Raw genomic sequence first — 24,075 nt, forward strand, 5'->3', positions numbered from 1 at the left:
ACTGTATCTACATATACGTTTTACATATACGTGTTATTAGGCCTATAAATTAGTTTTAAAGGATTTTTAAAATTTGATCCCTTATTGTAAAAAATTGGTACAATGTATTTGATTCAAAGTTATGTTCATACGCTACTTTCTCCCATTTTTAGGCAATTTACGGATTCCATTTCGGTGTATCTCTTGCGAATATCCCCGAATTGGCCTATATGTTGGTATCTTCATAAGACGTGAAGCGCGACACAGACAGGTTATAACTCATATGTCAAAATAAATGGTAATCAGAAGGAGCAAGGTCTGAAGAATACGTCGGGTGGTATAGCACTTCCCATTTTAATATTTCCAAGTATATTTTCATCGGTTTTGCGAAATAGTCGAGTGTAGCCATGCTCTAGAATAACATTGGTGTGGTTTTTCTCATATTCCAACTTTTTTCGCGCAGTGCCCGACTGCATCTTGACCCGAAACGCATCAATTGTAGTCGATAGCAATCCCTATTAATGGTTTTATCGAGTAATTCCTTTGCCTACATTAGAATGCTCTTTGGCTTCGATGTTAATATCACCACTTTTAAAACATCGAAATCAGTATTCATATATTAAAATCGATGAGGCACGTTAAATCGAAATAGTATATACTGGAAAGTAAAGCCTGTCATTGTCATACTTCAACATAAGGTTTATTACAAAAGTACTGGAACTGATTAATACACAGTAACACCATCTGTTGAAAGTCCCATAAAATTATATAGGCTAGATGCAAAAGTACTTAGATTTGAGGATTGTGTTTTATATACATATTTAAAATGTATAAACATATTAATATAAGGTCAACAAAATTCCGTTTGAGTATGTCGCGTGTTTTGAACAGACCGTACAAAAAAAGCGGATTGTTCCTCAGCGCAATTATGTTAAAAAGACCCATTTAGCATTGCGGCAAAACCATTTAGCGTTTAATACTAAAATGGGTGGGGGCAACGAGCGCATTTTCCCCATATCGTGATGGGAAAATCGTTTCGCTATCCGATTCCTGTAAGGCGATCTACGTGACATGGAAAATGTGCAGTTTACAGTATACACCGGTTGAAATTAGCAGTAATTGTCTCGAGTTTGCATGCCGGCAAATATCCAACTTTAAAATGGAAGAGAATCAAGGCGCCGCCCCAAAATACCAAGACTGAAAACATAGTTAGGAATATGCTTACCTGGAACACCGAGATATAAAGATTTTATCAGTGATTTTAATTTGAATTCCTTTTTAAAACCAGTAATAGCACTTCATCGGGAACATAACAGTATTTCTATAGATATTCAAGAACAATAATATTTTTTCAGCTGCATTTTGAGGCCTGCAAATAAAAGAAATTGACATAATATTTCTTTTTAATGATATCTGTCCCAAATAAGCATGTGTAAAATTAGTTTTACTAATTTTACACAGTAAATTAGTTATAATGTTTATTTCAATGTGGATAATTAATACCCCCCCTTTCTTATCTGAAAATTCGGAATCACAACGAATACAGTAAGTGCTGATACAGTAATTCTATAAAGATTATAAAACTACTTATTTTTATTTTGTAAAATTAATTCCAATTCCAGACCATATATGTACTTTATGTTTATGATTGCAATTTTCTTCTGGAATGGGCTCCAACTTGACTATTGGACATTCGCTAGGCTTAATGCTGAGAATAGTGGGTCAGGGCCCACCTTAAATGGTAAGCCCAGTTCAAATCAACCTAGTTAATATTAAGTTGGCAAAAGGAAGAAAAGAATAGTGAACCTATAATTAGAAAAAATCAAAAATCACTTAGAAAGTTGAAATTTCAGAAAAAATCCTTAACTTTTTTTGGATTTTGATTTTTATATATCATTAAAATCTGCTGAAAGTATCAGTATCGAAACTTTGAAAAACTATGAAAGACTTTGAAAGAAGAATCAAAGCAAAGGCAACAAATATGTGAAGATACAATTATTATCATAAAGAAAAGGCAAACTTTACATTGCAAATGTAAAATTTAAAAATAAACGTAGATTAAAATACGATGAAAATAACATTCACCTTGATCTGCAAAACAGATATCATAAACTTGTGGACAATTTGCAAACCGATTGCCAGGTACGTGTTTCTATCAGCAAATATCACAACTTACATATATAGTCCCTTGAGTATTCAGAAATAAACCGCAAAACATTAATTAAAAAGTTGTTCCCCAAATTTAATTTCCTATGAATACTAGACCCCACTCCAGTCGTTACGAGGGGCCGTGACACTCATTACCCACACTCGAATGGCTTTTCTATAACCTACTAGGTCACTCTAATAGTTATTTGTCAACCAGCCGAAGATTTATTATGGGAAAACGGGGTACCGATGCTGGTACGCTTAAATAGATTCTCGCTACTTGAACTAACTCGCTTGTTATTTAAATCAGACCGCGTTTAATATCGTTTAGCGATGTACCACGTGGAAAATTGCACCTTTTTATTTCCACCTAATGTCGTTATCAACAATCCATACCCTTTGGTTGAAAAATTGATTTGGGTTTGATTGTCAACCATCTATGGTCTCCATTTCTTTTATATAATATAAAAAGTTTATGTAATAAGTTTATATAATGTATATTGTTGTACAGTTAAATAAATCAAATAAATAAAAATAAAATATAAGTATAAAGTATATAATAATAGTAAATATAGTATAAAAGTAAAATAAAAGTTAAATAAATAAAAACAAATGCAGTTAAATCAAAATGAGTTTAATTGTAACTGTAAAATACCACGGTTTGCACTGGTTCAGACTGTAGGATAACCTTCAAGTTGGCCACTATCCAATTGGTAGAACAGTGATGAGGACAGCAATTGGGAAGTCCTCTATTTTTTCCCATTACTATTATAATATTTGTAAAAAAAATTTAATTTTTCATTTTTTGAATCCTTTGACAGAGTTTCCCATTCAATTTATAGAATGATCTTTAAAATCCAATGCGGTAATCTATAACTCGTCTCCCTTAGTGATATGCTTGATTAATATCAATGATGATGCCTTTTCCCAAAAGAATACAATGATTTTTTTACCAAATGAGAGAAAACAAATTTGATTTGCTCAATGCTCAAATCTTTTAAAAGCCACACAAGTGTCTGATTTGAAAGAATAAGTTAGTGACATTCTTTAAAGGCAATATCCTTGAATTATTTGGCAAAACTAACACATATTAAAGCACATTATTAAATCAAAAACATCTTAGCTCGTCGCCAAATAAACTTTTTTGTTTCAATATTATTTCAAATGTCAAGGAACTATGAATCAAATAAAAAAATTAATACGATTTGGATAAAATAGGTTGATATTTTTTAAATTATATAATAATGCAATTTAAATTATACGTCAAAACATGTCAAATAATAAAATAAATATTGCTATTAAAATATGGATTCGTAAGTATCAAGAACATATATTGGAATCTCTCTTAATATCTTATCTATGTTCTAATTATTGATCCAATTTTTTATGATTTATTGACTCGATCAATAAATAGGTCAATCTAACATATTTGCCTAAATATCACTTTTAAATATATCGATCCAACAAAAAATATAATTTACAAACTTATAAAATAACTTAATAATAACAACATTTTAACAGTATATTTATTTCATTTTCAATATTACCAAATTGTAAAAAATTAAGTTATCGTCAAAAAGCGAAAAAGAGAAATAGAGAACAAGAGAGAATATATACAACAATATAAGCTATATAAAAAATTCAAATTCAAATTTATCAATAAAGTTTTTCATGAAATTATTATACCTTATTAAAAATAGTATAATACATATAAATTTAAATAATCTTAACAATTCTGTATAAAAAATTGATTTTAGTAATAATAGTTTAATTAAAATAAATAAAACATATATCAATTCTCAACAGAACGTCAATTTTTGCATTATTAATTTTAACTACGGATTCCAACCATTAAAAAGATTATTAAATAATGGCCCAGTTTAACAAGGGATTTATAATACAAGCTTAAAAAAGTGTAACAGGAAATGGAAGCATAAAAAAAGCTAATAATAAGGTGGCTTCGGGATGAAGTAAGGAGGATCGGGCGTAAAACTTTCACACAGTCTCTGCGATATTTCTATGCGGCTCCTCACCGAACGTTTTTAACGAGAAAAAATTGAAATTCTCAAACGCACAGACAGAGGCGGATCTGTCTACGTTTCGTCGGTAATTGTTTAACGGCGCCTCGATGATTCGTCAGCAGTTTTCCAGTACCGCTCACTGGTGATTAGGTGACTAAATGATTTCTACCAATAACCGATCTGGCATAGGAATAAAGGGAGAACGAGGGCGGCTAATTAGTTTTTGCGTCATACAGCAGCCGGTGTAATGATCACCTTCTGCGGTCAAATGGAGAAGGCGGCGCCATTTAGTAAAATCACCAGAGAAAATACGATAATGGGTTTATGGATGTTGGTAAAGAACGACACTTATCTAATAATATTAACAGTGAGAAAAATAATCGGTTAATAATACATTTAGATATGTGGACATTATTTTTCAAGTAACATTGAATTAGTAATAATAGATATATTAAATATTAATTGAGGCATTTTTGGGACATTTAACGCGCGATTTCGGTTCACCAAATTTTTATGTTTATAGAAATCAATACCTGCATCTACTTAAAGGACCAATTTGCTTTTAATATGCTTTAGCAAATAATAAACTATATTCTTAAATGTTTATGGACTTTATTTGCTAACCTTAATTTTGACTTTAACTATATTTTTTTACATATAGCACATAAATATTACATTTCATTACATTATACATAAATAATATTACGTATAAAGACGCAACAACCTTAATAACAAAGAAACAACTATCTGAACTATAAATTAAGGATTTTAAAGGATTTGGAACAAATAGTGTTACTGTATGTTAAAGACATTGGGTACAAGGCTCACTGACAGGCTTCGTTTTCCAGTGTGTGTCATTTCGTCGAAGTGTGACAAAAATGCGTTGAAAAATGTGTACCGAGTTAATCGCATTTGTAGGAACTTTTAGTATTTTCACTTCAATTTTAACAAAAAGACGGCTGAAGATAATCGAGAGTTATTTGAATCTTGTGACAATTATGCTCCTCGATTTTAACATGTCACCACTGGTTTTAATGCTCAAAAAATGGTGGTTTCGACAAAAAGAGCGTTCTGGAATCTCAAAAAATTTGAATGGTTTTGCTCTATGAAACCGTTAATGGTGATAACTATCGACTATAATTGATGCGTTTGAGCCGAGCACTACGCGAGAAACGTCCAGAATACGAGCAAAAACACAATAATGTTGTTCTACAACATTATAACGCTCGACCATATATTGCAAAACTGGTTAAACATACTTATAAACAAAATGGGGAGTACTCTACATGTGGGAGACTACTACAATCCGTATACTCTAAACATTGCTCCCTCTGATTACTACTTGTGCCGACATATGGTCGTGATCTGTCTAACTAGCACTTCACTTCTTATGAAAATACCAAATAATGAGTCGATTCCTAAATAGCTTGAAAATATATATCGTTCTTTCATGATGATATCCGTAAATTGCTTGAAAATTGAGAAAAAGTAGTACCTATCTCTGGACAATACTTGTAATAAGATATATTGTATTAGCCTTTCACAATTAAGCTTAAAAACTAATTTATAGGTATAAACAAGCACGTATCTTGAAAATAAAATAAAGGTTTAGATAAAAACTTCACTTTTTATTTTTTGCCTATTTTCAAAATATCTTTGCTTGGTCTTAACAATATTCATCTTCAAATGATCTATTTGTCTTCAACTGAAAGCAAATCTGCTTATGCATTATTTATAAATCCTATTTTCACTTAACGTATGATCTAAAGTATAATCCCTCGACGTTAAGTTTACCAACTGGCTACCACCTAACAACTATTCTAAACTATCGACATATTCAATATAATCAAAAACACCCATAGCCTGAAAGAGGCAAATATGCGACTCTCGCAGTAGTTAGAATACCGTCTCGTCACTTCAGCCACTATGTAATCAAGCCAACAACCTTAGAGTACGATCACCATAAATTCTCAAGAACACTTAATAAATTTTAAAATACTCTTCTTTAAAGTTAACAAGAATAGTTAAACTTTCCGTAAATGAATTCAATTCTACGCTTTTCTATATATATGATTTTCTACACAATGATATAGACAATTTTCAAGTTCAGTTTTTTTTATATATATTAGTCTCCCTTTTACGAACTAGGGTTTATCTGTATTGAATCTATTGATTAATGTAGCCTTCGAACCACGGTCCTCAGAATTAAGTCTACCGATTGGCCAGGGGCCAACTTAGAGATCATCCGAAAAGGCATCTGGTCTCACCCAGGCTGGTTACTGGCGTGACTGGAATCATTTTCCTTGTCGGATTTTGTACTGTTGCCTAAGGACAATCACAAACATAAATTTACGACCACGCCCTGGCAGGATTCGCACCCGCAACTATCGCAACAGTAGGAGCTATTGAATTTTTATGATTGTTTTTTATGCTTTTATATATCTTTATAAGTTATTCTGGTTACTAGTTCTTATAACGTTTAGTTTGTTAAATCTTTCCATATATATATTTTAATTTAATATTACGGGGAAGAAGTAACCACAAGAAGAATTTAATAAATCTTTCTCCAAACAATGAAAACATAAATAGGCTATATCAATGTTCATAGCAACATAGAACGAAAAAAAAGGAAAACATATAGGTAATATTCAAAATCATCATCAAACAAGTTCCTCCCTTCCCCCTTTATGCGTGCTGGCGTGCGAGTCAGTCGTCTAATCTGGAACACAGTCTACGGTCTGCTGCAATTGAAAGAAACGTCGGAAGTGTTTAAGCCCCCCGTTCTTATCTTGGATTAAAAATGTACGTTAAACTACCCTTAACTGCTAGCAAATTGTTCTCGGAATATTTCGATCGCTCTCCAACACCATGCGATCGTGCCACATCGGCTAGCTCGCGTGATAGTTCAAAAAGAAACGATACCGCCTGGCTAACATTCCTAAAAAAATATCGGGGATTTTACAGTTTCTTATCCAAAGCAACAAGGAATCACCTGTTTTTTGTTAATTTGTTTTTAAATAAAATATTAAAATGCTATCGCGCTCTCAAAAAATTTCGTGGACCATTAACCACTTATCCATTAAGAGAATAATTTTAATATTTCAGCTTTCATAAAAAAACATTGTTCCAAACAAAACCAAGATTTCGTGACGGAGATACGTAACTTTGCATAAAGATAACGCAAGCTATACAATTCAAAACACTATTGATAAAATAAGCGAATCATTACCGAAAATATGGAATTACTTCAATATTCAGTTTATTCACCAAATTTGATTCCATCTTCTGACACTTCTCAAATCTCAAAAATTCTTTCGTGGAACTTATCAGTAGAATTTATTGTGAAATATTATCGAACTCTTTATATCAGTAATTGTATTTGCTCACTTCCCACTTGGTGGCAAGATTTGTAAAATAATTAAATAATAAGTAATATAACCCCTTTCTTAAATATTTTTAACCAATATATATATATATATATATATATATATATATATATATATATATATATATATATATATATATATTATATATATATATATATATATATATATATATATATATATATATATATATATATATATATATAACATTCCAAGGAGTTAATACGAAACAAAACTCGAACGCGGAAGAAACCAATGAATCAACATGTTATTTCAAAAATATTTAATTTGATTCGATTATGTGATTATAGATCGAATAATCATACAGTAAAATTATGACTTTGGATTGTGAATAAACGAAACCACGCCGAAACCATTAGTCACAGCATTCATCACTTTTGACCACTATCCCCTATTAGAATTTAAGTGTTAAAACACACAAAGCGGTTTGCGTCCAATTCCTTAAACAAACAGGTCCCGTCCACGGTCGATCTTGGATGGGTAAATACGAATAGAAAAAGCCGCAAGGTAATAAAATCTAGTGAGGCGTTTTACGCTAAAATTTACCATAGCTAATGCGGAAATTTGTCAGTCATGGAATGCATTCAATACGGGTAGCGACAAACTCGTCCGGACATTTACATTGTTAGAAATACTAATGATTTATTATATACCTCAAAATGCATGATTTTGAATTCATGTCATGAATGACAAAAATTTGTTGCAGAAAAATTATCTCAGTCGCACGTCGCATACTGATGCGTTATGTTACTGAACAACCATCCCAAATTAGTAAAATTCGTGTTTTCGTAAGGACTAATGATCAACAGGAAGTTAATTGAATGTGACACAATTGTTCAAAAACTATAAATACTGATTTAAATCCATAAAAATGTATTAATAAAATATATTTATGAAACATGGCACCAAGTGTTATGGTTAAATTAATATTGTTGTATAAAGAATATTATTTTTAATATAGCAAATAGTCCTTAAAATATTATTTGATTTTCTAACAGAAGTTATTTTAACAATATAACAATATAACGTAAAACATATACAGAAATGAATTAGTTTAACATATAATATCAAGTTTGTTAATTTATATAATGTTTAGTTATAGTATTAAAATAAATAACACTAAACAACTAAACTAGGATAAAGTTTTATTGGAGCAATTCGTTACGTTATTAACTACATGATATTATAACTATTTATATAATCTACCATGTGATATAGCAGATAACAAAAATTCAAACAAATCTATTTTTGCAAGATGACGGAAAGGTTTTACGAAAGACACGAATTCAAATTTAACCCTTGACTATATGCTTTTAAATTATGTTTTTAACTACCCTTAGGAAAAAATGCAAAATCTAAAAATAACCAAGGAAAAATCTTTAGGAAAAAATTCCCTTAGGAAAAAATGCAAAATCTAACAAAGAATATTTACTGAGATGGTCTCTCATCGCCAGTCTGTAGGGTTAAATTAGATAAACTATAGACTATATAATCCTGATAAAACTTAGTTGATGAAGTGGAAACGTTAAAATGCAATAAAAGACTAAACAATAATTATTCTTAATAAAAATAACCTTTAGCCAAATTATCCTAAATTATATTAATATGTTAAAATCAAGTCATTGTTAATGATTCTAGTGTATAGTAAAATAAAATACTTAAAATAAAAAGGCAAAATATTATTTTGTAATATGATTTATTTCAAATTTACATTATTAAATATATTATTTAATTACTTTTATATTTATTCGAATTTTTTAACCTTCTATTTAATAGGTATTAATTAAAACATAATAACAAGAATAAAATACATCAGCGTGGTCAGGACTGTCCCTTTTCCCAAGTGCAAAATCGGACAAGGAAAATGATCCCAGTCACGCCAGTAACCAGGCTGGGTAAGACCGGATGTCTTCTGGGATGATCTCTCAAAGTAGGACACTTGCTGGTAGGATTAAAGCCGAGGACCGTGGTTCGGAGCCCACGTTAAGTAGTAAATCAATTCCAGATAAACACTATTTGGAAAAAGATATTTTAAAATATCAGATGTTTGTACTGCAACAATTCTTACTTTTATTTTGACAAAAATATTAATATACACATTACGATATGTAATAAGAACTCGACATCAATAGGGAAACGCACGATAGTAAATGAAATAGAAATTCAAACCATTCAATTTGTCGACTCGCTCCATGAAAGAATGAAACCGAATCAATAGCTGGAACAGTTTGAGCGTGGACGACAAACAACCGCAATGTCTACCAACAGAAAATAAATAATAAAAAGAAAGATGCTGCCGTATCTACTACATTGCCAGCTAGTGGAAAGGCAATAAAATCATTAGTGTTTTGATTTATGGCGGGCGAATTTAGAGAAGAGGGTAATTTATTTTGAATGGGGCGGCCCGTGGTTGTTGTACGTTGTTTTGTTCGGGGTGTAGCGGGTCGTCAAAGGGTGGTCGGGCTGGAGGGCGGGGGACCATATCGAAACGAGGGTAGCCGCTTCTCATAAGTGCATTCGGGTCCCGGTAATGAGCGTTAAATGCAAATAAATCGCAGTCGTAAAAGTCGTTTTTAATGGTCGTACTCGGCTATGAAACCCCGCGTCGAATGTTCGAGTTGGCTGTGACACGAAACGATTTGTTTTGTCGTGTTGGTCCCTTTTTTTTCTAGTCCTCCGTTTGTGAATTATCAAGGATCACTCGGTTTTAATGCGTAATTTCATGCCACAGACATATTAATAACCAGTATATCATGATCCTTATTAAAGATGTGAAAAACGTTGTTAAAATTTATGCTAAATATACTTTTCTTTCATTGTCACCATTAAAATAATTACTATTAGAGCATAAAATACAATAATATTTTAATATTTTTAACCAACTTGGTTGGCGCGATACTTTTGCGATAGTCGCGGGTTCGAATCCTGACGGGACACGATAGTAAATTTGTGTTTGTGATTGATTATAATTATGACTGTTCAAAAGACAAATGTGCAAAATCTAAAGAATAAAAATGGAAAAAAGCGTTCAAAGCCTGTAAATTGCCAGGGAAAGTACTTAAACAATAATATTGTGTCGCCGTTTCGCTCTGTAGGGCAGTGTATAGGCGAATGGACAGTCTTACATTTAGGCACAGGTTTAGGTTCTACTTGCTATAGGAATGTTTTTGTTCTATATTGATATTCGCCTTTATACAAAAGTCTAATAATCGACAATGGGCAACCACCTGAATTACATTACTAATCAAACTGGATAAAACCGCCTGGCTTGTGGGATAGTTCATAAGTTCATTCGCTCATGTTTCGGAGCTTACGTTAAGAAGTAGCTCCAGTTCAAATAAATCCTAATTTGTAGAAATGAATCCTTAAAAAGCAATTAAAAAAAGAGTTCAAAATAACATCACTGTTAAGCCCCACAACAAGCCTCCAGTGCCTTGCATCCATAGAAGACTTGAAATATCGTCGAATAAGACTTCTTCTGAAAAAAGCCAGCACCCATCCAACCCTTAATCTCTCTAGGAATTTTGGAATCGAAAATCGGACTTATCCTTATTTCCTGCAATGGTCGATAGGCATCCACGGATAACACCTTCAGTCAACATTAATAGATCTCCTAAATGTGTCGGCCCTGCTAACATGCCTCAGTCAGTCATTCACCAACACTTCCTCCGATTACCTTCCGATTTTTCATCAGGCCGTATAGTTTACACCGACCAATCCAAGTGAGATACAAATGTGGGCACAAATACTGCAAAGTCGCATGCGAATTTTATACACATTACACCCCATATTCCATCAATACCTCAACGTATAATTTAATGTACTATTGTAGTGTAAGAATATAATGTAATAAATCGATGTATTATAGTACAACTTGTATCAACTCACCAATAACGCTAACGCGTCGAAGTGACTATAAGTAAAATAATAAATAATACAAAACAATATCACATAATCTGTGCAATAAAATAATTTTAAGTTATAAAATTCATATTGTTATTTGGTTATTTCTAATCTTAAGTATAAAATATATAATGTACACTAAAATACAAAGGCTATAAGAATAAGAAAGAAACGTTATTAAACACAATTACATTAAAAATTAAATAATTTGAACAAAACACAGTCACTTACTCGAATTAGAATTTCGAGTTTATAGATAGAAAACACTACGTACGTTAAACGTACCAGTTACGGTTAGACAGATTAGTACCAACTAGTCCTTCCAGTCTTAAAATAAGTACAATCATTTAAATATAAAATGAACACAAATGAAGTATCAATGGGATAAATATATATGAAAAAATTATGACAAATAAATAAACTCTACGTATACATAGGGAACTGAATCAGTTCTGATGTTTTAATATGCTTGAAAGCGTCTTCATCCAAACGTTTTTATAGCGGTTTGGTACGGCTTTTCAAGCATGAACCAGAAACCGAAATTTTTCTTTCGAAACCGAAAGCTTCCTCGTCGCTTCCGAGACGTACATAGACGGTCAGAGGTTTGTTTTAGCTGACAGACCGTGAACGACTGTGAAATTTCGGCTCAGACGCCATCGACGCCGTCAATTCATTTCATCCTAGTCCAAATAATGACTCGGCCAAAAATGTGTAATTTTCGAAAAAAGGTCCAAAATCAATATGGGAAGTGGCGTTCAGTTCTTTTAGTCGATAATAGCGAAATTATTTCCTATTTAGGGCCACCTAAGGGTAATTAGTAGGGTCTGTATGGGTTGAACGCTCGATGGGCGGGACAGTTTAGGTATAGTTTGTTCTTTGGATTATGAGCGGCCGCCTAATTATAAGGCTAAATTCCAATTAGTTACTGAAAGGTGTTGTTTTAAATTAACACGAGATATTTTACAAAATGGAATGAGAGAGCAGTTTAAGAGCAGTTTAAGAACATTTCAGAAAGAGCCAGTAAATTGTATATTGCATTTATCTTTAATTCATTCATTCCAGTCTTTTTTAAATCAATATGAACAGGTATATTTTCTTAAATAATTAATATAAACCAATAACCCCTATGAACAAAAATTTATTTTTTATAATAATAAACTTTTAATAAACTATATTTAGTTTGAGTTACATTAATCATGCTCTGGTAGTATTCGAACCCACGACCATCACAGAAGTAGGAGGATTGTTCTATCACCTTAACTGCTATGGTTAAAACCACCAAACTGACCAAAAATACTAAAAATGTTAAACTTAAATATGATATTTTCTAATAAAGATAAGAGTGAGTGAGATACTTTAAGTATTTTCTCCTGGCTTCTTTTATTTTAATAACATAGTTTGACACAATTTTTCTAACATAAATAAGATTAGGTGTTTTGAATTCCTTGCTCCATTGTTAAAACATTGCCTATGATATGCTTATCTAACACGTCACGTTCCCTAGTAATAGTCTGAATACTATTTATGCTTAAAAGCTGTATTATTGCACAATGGCAGTCGATATCCTTCCATACCTATTCGATATTCAGTCATTTTAAAAGAAACATATGAAAATATGAAACTAATTTTAGACTTAATCAAATACAAAGAATACAACTTAAAAAGTCTGTTTTGATTTTATTGCTTAGAACACGGGAATATTTTACGAAATATTGTTGTTTTCTCAATTTGTGGGACCGTAGATACACCAAAAAAAAATTGTGAAGTTAAATATTGGTTAAAAAGAGCTGACTTTGTTTGTGGCAAATCAAACAGCTTGGTTAACTCTAAAGAAAATAATTCATGAATTTTTAGGCAATCTTAAAGCTGAAAATGCTGAGTTTTTAGTGAATGACTTGATACAAAAATTTAAAATGATGGGATGCAGAATGTCTTTAAAAATACATTTCTTGTATTTCCATTTCGATTTTCCCCCCTTAATCTTGAAATGATTAGAGCATTGAAACAGAGAAGAACAGCGTTATCAAGGGAGATGGAATGCTAAAATGTTAGCAAATTACTGCTGTTTTGTAATGAAAAAGGATTCTACTGTGCACAAGAGGAAAAGTTAATATTTCGTCATTTTTTTCAGAATATATGGCTCATTTTTTCTAGTGCCCACTTAATCCTGCACAATTTTGATTCACTGTCAATTGTCTTTGAAATAAATATGATTTAAAATTTTCATACTATCTTTATTTATTTATGGTACGTAAAAAGAGCCGTTTTATTTATTGTTACTACAACAATCGAAATGTCACACAGTGTAATTTTAGCTTTAACTTATTACGCTTTTTATTAATATAATATAAAATTATTATTATATAAAAGCAATTAAGATTTTTAAATTGACCATAAATTGAACTACATTACCCAATTAGTTAGGTTTAACTTGATTAAAAAAGAATGTACAAGTTATACACATTCAACTTGCATAATTCACAAAACGTACATTTTCATCATGTTTCATAAAGTTTGAAAAAGCGACTTATTTGTATTAAACTAGCAAAATTATGGATAAGGACTAAAAAATTAAACCTTTAACGAAAAGTATAGTACAAAACTATCATATACTACTTATAATACAATACCTTATAGTAATTTCTATTATAAATATTGTAACTAAACTATATTAATCTTCAATCCTTATATATTTTCCAAAATATATAATATATGTGTATATAGTTTTATTTTCATGATATAAAGAAGATATCTAAGGGATACCACAATTTAACCCAATTACATAAAGCCTTTCGATTCGTAAGCACTAATATGATTGTAATGACGAGTAAAATGAAACAAAACATCCTTTTTTATAATAGGTAACCGCAAAATTGAACATATGCTGAGTACGATGCACAATATGTTCGAGAAAAATAGACAGGAACTAGCTAATACGTTACGGTATGGCTTTCTGACATATTTTGTCAGCTAAATTGACTAAAGTGTTGTTCAATTTAATTTAGTTTTGTGGTTTTTTCGGCTGGGGATCGAACCCTTCGCTTTTCGTCGCGTCTAGTCCATGTTCTTTTGTACTTTGCGGTTTGGAATTTTGTAGTTCATCTATTGTTTGGTAACTATTAAATAAACTTCTAACAGTAAACATCTGTTTTTTGTTTGAATAGATAATGAGTATAATATTGGCTTATTAAAAGAAAATAGTTTTTCATCGTTGAAGTTAAATTAATATACCTCGACACAAAAACAATTTTACCACAATAAAAGCTCAATTGTTAAAAAAGCTTCAACTTTATCAATATATTTTAAATTCTAACATTTTAAATTACAATATACCTTATTCGAAATAACATACAATCGTTTTAATAATAATATTTTTGTTAGCAAATTAGTAAATTTATGAATATACATATAAACTAATTTTTTCTATTTTGTTTCAGGACGAAATGGAAACGACAGACTGCTGTTGGTTTGGAACTTCTTGCAGAAGCTGGAAATTACGCGGCGTTCCAGAGGCTGTACGGCGGACCACCATATGGGTGTTGGTACCCTCCACAAAATGCTGCCCCTACAGCTGCGCCCACAGCTGCCGACATCTACTACCGGCAAGCTGCGGCGGCAGCCGCGGCCACTCTCCAAAAACCACTCCCGTACCGACTTTATCCTCCAGGAATTGGTATTGGAATCCCTGGACCTAGTGCGCACTTGGGCTCCCTTGCTGCAAGCAGTTCTCTGAGCACATTATCTAGTTATTATTCAAATCCAACATCGGAAGGGCCGTCACCGAGAACGCCGAGTCCTGACGCTCCTCTGGACCCTGGATCTCCAGGTTCGCCAGGTGGGAGACGGTCACCTTCCGATGACGAGGACACAATCCATGTATAAAGCAAAGCCCATCCGCCCACATCAGGTTGGGAAAATGAGAATTGTTTGTAATATTGTGATATAAATTGTACTATAAAAACTTGTTAATTTATTTTCTGCTTTTAAGTGTTGTGTAGAAAAAGATGGACAAAGTGTATTGTTTTTTTCTCTTTTTTTTTGTAATATAGAAATGAAATGTACCTAAAAGTATGTATGTGAGCTTCAACTATGGAAGATCCGTGAGGAAAAATGCGAGATGTAAGCAGCAAGCTCGGCATTTTTCATGGATATTTCACCACTATGAATCAGAGCATAGCTCGAATTCTTTGAGTGGTAACTTGGATTTGGCTCTACCATTGGACTATTTATACCTGTGTAAGATTGCACAAGAACGATGTAATCTTTTTTATCAGTTTCATTCCTTTTGGCTCAATAGCTATGTTTATTCATGTTAAAATTAGAAAATATAGAATAAAGAATTTAAAGTTTTTATTACCGTATTGTGTTTATATTGAACCTAGCACCTAAAATATTAAATGTATAAAAATAATACTTCTTGTATGTATTTTGATCAGTGATATATATTACTAAAAATGCGAACAACTATTAAACATCATAAAGTAACTTAAAGTAAGTTTTCCACTTAATTTTAGTTTGTTCTTTAGTGTATATTGATAGAAGTATATGATACTAATTATAATAAAGTTACTAACGTTCAAAATCAAATTTTCGGCATACATTACTTTTGCTGTTTGATTTGAAATAATATACTGCCGAAACCCACAAAACACTTTTAGAAATGTATGGTAATGCTACTTAGTAATATAGAAATTTTCAATTTTGGTTTCAACGATTCAAAAGTGCTCAAGTAATTTTGATATTAATGACAAGGAATGGACTGTAGGACCAATAAAAAATCGAGGATAATGAGTTGCAAGACTTTTTGGAGGAAAATCCAGATCAAACTCTCAAAAAACTTTCAGATGGCTCAGCGGCCGATGAATGAAGCCTTTTTCAGATATTTACATGCGCTGAGAAAATTCCAACAGAAAGTAATTTTCCTTTTGCTAATTAAATTGCCATTTGTTTACTACACAAACTTACAACAAATTCTCAAGAGTTTTATGTGGCGCATTGTAACTGGCTATGAAAAATAGATATACTACAACAATCCCAAATATTAATAACACCGAAGCGGAATATCGATGACCATAAAGACCTGCTCTGCATATGCTGGTATTACCATGGTCTGGATACATTTTGCCATTTTCTCATAGGTACGATGCATTTATACTAAACATTTTTACTGTTTTCGAAATGACTTCGGAAACTAAAATCTTCTTTGATTCGGTTTCAATCTCCCATCGGCCTAAAAAATGTCATTGAAGGATTTTTTTAAATTTAAAAGGATTAATATGATATTTAATTATCAGAAATCCAACAAAACTAAATCAGGCAAATAGGGTAGCTGTGAATACGAACTACATTTTTAGTGAACAAACAACAATGGTGCAAAAGTTGGTAATAGATAAAATATTATCATTAATATTTCGAAACGATGTGCCCGCCAAGCTATGTATCGATCTGACCAGAATGCTTTATGTCTGCTTGGTGCAGCAAAATTTCCCATTCAAACTGCAAGTGTGTGTAATATAAAACTATATGTGGTCGAACGTTCTTATGCAAGATGATGACTTTGAGTATGTTACTGGTTATTTATAGTACTTTTTGTAATAACACGTCTTTCAAATTGTTGAATCAGTATTGAAAATTTGCCATTCGAAGTTAAAAAAAAATATTTAATATTTATCTTAAACAGACAAACTAGTCTAAATAACGAGTATCAGTTTTGACAAAAATTCCCAGTACAAATGATAAATAAACCATAAAATGTTTCTTATTTTAATTACAAATCGACTTTAACGTTTTTTAAAATTTAGGCTCAGTTGAGTTGCATGTTAAATTTATGTATTCACACATCATCACCAACTACGAGGCATTTTATGAGTGTAGTGTCGGAATTGACTTGTTCCATCATGTCTTCAGTCCTAGCACCAACATCTTTCGTGCCTAAACAAAGGTTGAAAACGAATACAAGTACAATATACCCCAGGAAATCACCAGGCTACGATTTAATAACAGGAGAATTACTACAAAAAATACCAAGAAAGGGAATTATAAAACTCACCAACTTGATCAATACAGCATTTAGATTAAAACATGTCCCAGACATTTGGAAGATGGCGGAAATTATAATGATCCCAAAACTTGAGAAGTCACCAAACGAAATAAAATCCCATAGACCTATATCACTGCTGCCAGTAATATTCTAAGGTTTTTGAAAAACTCCTGTTGAAAAGAATAGAGCCGATCATAGAGAGAAAAAAACCTAATACCAACACACCAGTTTGGGTTTATTAACAATCACTCAATAATTGACCAGGTCCACAGAATAACAGATATTATTGAAAAAGCCTACGAAAATCAAAAAGTATGCTCAGCTATATTCTTAGATGTAGCACAAGCCTTCGATAAGGTTTGGCATGAAGGCCTTGTTCATAAACTACAGAAAATGCTACCAAAACAACACACCGAACTATTAAAATCATACATTACAACCAGAATGTTAGATTCAAACAAGAAGAGGCTTACTCTACAATAAAAGAAGCTAAAGCAGGTGTACCACAAGGAAATGTACTGGGACCAATGCTTTATCTACTTTACATTTGTGATATACCACAAATGGAAAATATCACGGTTTCTACATTTGTTGATGATACTGCGATTATAGCTGTCGGAGATAATAGTGAAGAAGCCTCACGAAAATTACAACAGGCAAGTGACAATATAAATAATAGGACACAAGCTTGGAAAAGAATTAAGAAAAGAATCCTCGATAAGAGAAAAGAAATCTCGATGCAAAACTTCGAGGAAGGAAAATATAAAGAAGAAAAGAAAAGAACTGGAATTGAAATATAGGAAAATGTATTGGCCAATTGGAAGACAATCACAATTATCAGTACATAATAAATTGCTATTATATAAGCAAATATTGAAACCTATATGGACATACGGAGTTCAATTATGGGGATGTTCTACAAAGAGTAACATAAATAAAATACAAAATTTTTCAGAACAAAGTCCTGAGAGGTATTGTGGGTGCACCCAAATACTATAGGACCTTCAGATACCCACAGTCAGTCAAGAAATCAAGAGAATTGCAAGGGGGCATGAGGAAAGGCTCCATTCTCATGAGAATATTGAGGTATTGCAGCTTTTGTATACCATCAGAACAGGATACAGACTCAAAAGAATCAAACATCTGATCTTGTGTAGTGTTGTGTAGTGAGATGCATATATTAAAAAATTCAGCAGTGACATGTATTAACATTATTTCACCAGAGACTGAGTTAGGGCCGATGGGTCCTCCTAGTTATATACCTAGATTTAATTTAGCATAAAGACAAATTGTAGGTTAGACGGAAACGACTAGTAAAAATATATTAATTAAATAATAAAAAAACAAGTACAATATTTTTGAATTACATTAGACGAACTAACGAACGAAGTTTTTACTAGGTGTTTATCTAGACTGGACTTAATGTTTGATGAGGGCTCCGAACCGAACGACATTCATTACGGTACGATTCAAACCCCTACTAATACAGCAGTAGGGCGACTTTCCTGTCTCCTAACCACTGAGCCTACCAAGCCGAAAAATGTATGAATTGATTCGTAACAGTTACAAATAAGGTTAAAGAACAAAACGAGAAACAAATCTTCTATCACAATATTCGCTATTGACTGCTAAAGGTTTTACAATATTCTTATTAGCTCACTACATGCAATTTCTGTTGCAAAACATTGTAAATCCTAAAACAGAATTCAACTAATCAAACCGAACGTTGTAAAAAGGCTAAATGACAGATGAGGTTGGAACACTGAGTTAATATTTTACCAATTAAGATACAAAAATAATTTTAACAAACCCTTTAAGCAGATTTGTGTATCTTTCATTAACTAATTAACTCAAGGTACTTTTTGAGAGAATTATTTAATAATAATAAATAATTAGTAACAACATAAATATACTCAAGTTATACGTAATAACAGTATTTGTTACTAGTAATTAAAATATGAGAATCCAGATCAAAACCATTACCGCATTATGTAACAGAAATAATTAAAATTAAGCAACATTTAACATATTTTTTATATGATACATATGAGCAGTCAAATTAAAACCACTGCTAGTTAATTGAAAAACATAGTTACATGAAATTATAAATCCATATTATTTATTAATTATGCAACGAATGCATCGAATAAAGCAACAAAAAATGGATTGAAAGCATATCGTAATAACACAACAAAATTATAGGAAGTGCACATTCTGACATATATGATATGATATGAAACATCATATTTTCCAGAAATTAAGACATATCATGAATAACTGGTTTTTTCAATAATCGGTTTAATTATGAATTATATTGTCAAAAAATATATCCTTAATTTTCTCCATGACTAAAATAAGAAATATAAACCAACATACAAATATACAATAATTTACAATTTACAACTTATGTACAGCAATATTTCAAATGGAAAGATGAAAGCAAATCAAAACAAACCAAAATTGTCTGTAATCGCAGGTGATAATGATTAAATAAAAAGTATGAACTATGAATAATAGTTTGAAGATATGATAGAGGTTTCCAGATACTTTTTTTTAAATTTTTATTACATAACATCTCAGTAACATTACTAGAGTTACAATTTTAATAAGTAAGACACATCCAAAAAAAATTTTAAGAGCTCTCTGATTTGGTTTGATCTCTTTGGTTGGATCGTCATGTTGTCGGGTATACTAAAATCTGAAAATGACTCCCTTCTTGTCATATAATGACTTACTCGTTCATTAGTATTCCATAGACATAAAAAGGCAGTGAATCGGGTATACCCAGTTTGTTGTCCGAGCAATATTTTAAATGAATAATGAATATTTATTTATTTGAATAATGGAATAATATTGAAAAGCTAACTACACCTAACCCTACAGGAATGGAATCTTAAAATTCAATATTGTGAAGCACCACATCTTTTAAGCATCTGTTTGATGAATCTATGAAAATACTACATTGTGCTGTATCCTATTCAATCTCAAATGCATTCGTCAAACCTTTTAGACGTTCTGTAATTTGTTCCATATTATTTTTTATTTAAGCACACCAATTAACTAAATGTACCGGAAAGTCACAACCGGTTAAAAAAACTACATAATTGTAATGAAAATTGAAAAATTTATTTGCCACTATTATTGGCCGTTTAATTCTATACATCTAGCCTTGTAGTCCATTGGCCTGCTTGGCCAGGTGATAACCATGATTTTTCCGCTTAGGGTTTTTGAAAATAAATCCACTTTTCATCATCCGCCACTATTCGATGCAGAAATAACTTGTGATCATTAAAAATTTCACACACGATTTTTCAATTTTCCATTTGCCTATCATTCAATTAATGTGGCACCCCATCTTCCCATCTTTTGAATGCTCTCCATTGGTCGTAATCGGTTGCTAATTGTTCCTAGGGCGACATTTAACGCTTCTGCCAATTTCTTTTGAGTCTAGGTTGGGTCTTCATTATTCAATATATTCTTAATGGTAAAATTATATAATTAACTTTCCTAGTAGACGTTGATTCACTAAATCAATTCAACCACATTTTGATAATACTTTCATGAATTTTCATCACCGGGACACCAGTATTCGCTTATTGAAATCGGTCTTATAGTTTATCCATAAGTTTCAACAATCAAATAATGTGTTTAAACAAAAATTTTACAGATCTGTCAAATATCGCTTTTCGTTTTCAAAATTAAAGATCACAATATAACTTTATATTTATGTAGAAGCTGACAATGTAGCTTCACATTAGTCTAATCTATATGAATCGATAATGTTATGTAATAAAAATACTCTTTTATTATGTAACACAACAAATTATGGTTAAAATTTCCTCTGCCAGTCCCATTATTACGACTATATTAACTAAAATAATAAATTATTTACCGAATTAATCAATTATTTAGAAAATTTCTAATATTACATAAAATCTGAAAATATTACACTACAATAATGCAACAAGTATAACAATTTCATTTAAAAAGTTTAATAATCAATATAATCACAATAATCAAGAATAATCAATTAAAATTGCGTAAACTGTGTCATTCATAATATATATTATAAATAAAATCAAAACAAATATGAAAATTTATCATCTAATTATTATCGAAGAAACGAATATAGCCCGACAGTTTCTACAACAAAATAAAGTGGAGAAAAGCTCGGCCTAGACCGTGTCGTCATCCAATTAGTGGTTTTATTTACATCGGAGATTTTTGTTAAGCTAAATTAGCGATCAAAACAAGCACGATCCAACTAGTTTGTATTAAATCAATCGTATATTATCGTTGATTGGTTGATTTATTTTTTAATTGATTGACATTTTATTGATCAATAAAAGAACTAATTAGCTGGTTAATAAGTTAACTGGATGGGGAAATGAGACTGAATATAATATGGTCAGTTGGGTCGATGATTGCGGGAAATCTGGGTCAATTTTTATTACGACAAAAGAAACAGTCGTAAAAGAAAAGCGAAAGGCTACAAGCTTAGGTTCGAATCTTCGTTTCGTGTTTGTTTATGTTTTAGACGAAATATAATTCAGTTCGTATATTCGTGTTAGTATACTCAACAAAACTGAAGAGAAGAGATACTTAATAGTATCAGTTGTAATATTATTTCTCCATTTAAATATTTATGATATAACATTATAAAAATATTTAAAATTACGTTAAATTTTGAACAATTTGTTGTTTTACTTACTTGCTTTACTTGCTTTTAATTGTATTTATATTAGTATTTAGAGTAATGATACTACCTTTTTATTATATTGTGGGTGGCTTAATCGAAAACACTATTGAAAAATGAGGAAACTATGACTAGTTATTAGTTATCTAGAAGTTACTAGTAAAGATATATTTCAACAATGTGACCAATATAGTATATTAAGTAAGTTAATATAGTATATAAAACTTCATCTCTAGCAAGAACCTAAAAAAGCCCACTGCTTATTTCAGTATAGTAAAGTATATTAAATATTATCCTATCAATTATTGTACTTATAAGCTATAACACCTATAGCACCTATTGCCTTCATTTAGCTTTAATATTCAGATTTCTTTATTGGTTATATCTGGGACTCTGTTATTTAATTATAACAAATGTTAGACTTTGTTACGAATTGATTAATGCTGTTAATTAGTTAATTAATGCTAAGTGCTGTTAGTCTTTTGTATATACTTTTTCAGGTCCAAAAAGCATTTATCAAGAAAAATTAGTATAGTATATATAAAACATTTTCCATCTTTTTCTACAATTTTCTGCTGTTTCTGCCAATATAGCGATACCGTGTCGAAAGAACAATGATTGACCAATTTTCACACATCTTCAAATCGTGTGTTTTGCATCCCACATTGCATTTGCATCTGAACAAGTGATAATCAGAAGGCTTTATCAATCTTGCAATGTGTGGCCGATCATTGACAAACAAGTGGATGAATTGTTTGTTACTCGCTATTGCTTGTATATCTTGCAACGATGTATCATTAATTTTCTTCAAAGAACGTTCGCAGATAACTACAGTAACAGTTTCATTTTGACAGCTCGTAATATACCTTTCTGATCTTACCATATCAGCAGCAAAACTTAATGCCCATGAGTATTCACTTCTATGTCGATACCGACGGGCCTCCTGAACCAATCTACGAATGGCGCTTGAGATTGCATGTAAAACTCATCGTTCTAGCAAGCGATCGAACCGGAACGTTAAAATTCGAAATTGCATTTTCAGTCAACTGGTGTGGTACCCATTTTCAATACAGCCTCGATATATTTCCAATTTTTCCATTAATTATCGTAGCAGATCCACTTGTCATCTCCGGTCACAATATGCCACAGAAAACACCTTTATTCCGAGAAGCAATGAAACTATGATATTGAAACGGCTTGAAATGGCATTTTCAGTTCATTCGTATGGTAATCTCCTTCATATTATCTCCATTTGGATCCTTCTCATCGCATGTAAATGTCTGGTAGCAATTTATTCATCAACAGCTAAGATATTTAAAAATTCTTAGAGGGTTTGAGCTGGATTTTCTCTCAATAAGTCTTACAATTCATAATCTCTCAATTTTTTGGTTCTCCAGACTGTTCCAGAAAATTTCTACAAACCAACGCTGACAATGTTACATGATTATTGTCCATACACACTGAATGTGATCTGAATATTCACTGAATAAATCAATAATTCGAAAAGATTATGTCTATTGTTTTTTAAATAGGGAAATCCTAAAAGCACTGACATCAATGTTTAGGTGGGGGTTTTAAGATCTGTTTCCATAATATTCGCATTTTCAACAATATATATCGTTGATCAAAATACATGCAAGCACATAATATTTCTAGAGACAAAGAAGGTGTTTTGTAAGAAAATATAACTAATATATTTTACTATATCAATGAATTATATTAAATGTACCAATTCTTTAAAAAAAAGGTTCTGACACACTTTTTTACTATTTTCCTAATAAATTAAATCAATATGATATTCAAAGTTATTTGAACTGATTTGAAGAAATAAGATGACGTAAATAATTAATTAAATAAATTCATCCATATTTATCCTTTTACTAA

At 31.3% G+C, this 24,075-nt stretch overlaps 1 protein-coding gene across 1 annotated transcript in view; it reads left to right on the forward strand.

Moving 5' to 3' along the window:
* LOC143190097 (homeobox protein B-H1) overlaps positions 1–15,470 on the forward strand; it is a 59,087-nt gene extending 43,617 nt beyond the window's left edge. Inside the window, exon 3 of the mRNA XM_076394187.1 lies at positions 14,893–15,470. Coding sequence (XP_076250302.1) covers positions 14,893–15,337 — 445 coding nt within the window. The 3' untranslated portion in view covers positions 15,338–15,470. The remainder of the gene's footprint in view (positions 1–14,892) is intronic.
* The last annotated feature ends 8,605 nt before the right edge of the window (positions 15,471–24,075 follow it).

This window comes from Rhynchophorus ferrugineus, unplaced genomic scaffold, assembly GCF_030347505.1.
Source record: "Rhynchophorus ferrugineus isolate W39M unplaced genomic scaffold, kcgeb_rfMv2 rfM2, whole genome shotgun sequence".
Lineage (NCBI taxonomy): Eukaryota > Metazoa > Arthropoda > Insecta > Coleoptera > Curculionidae > Rhynchophorus > Rhynchophorus ferrugineus.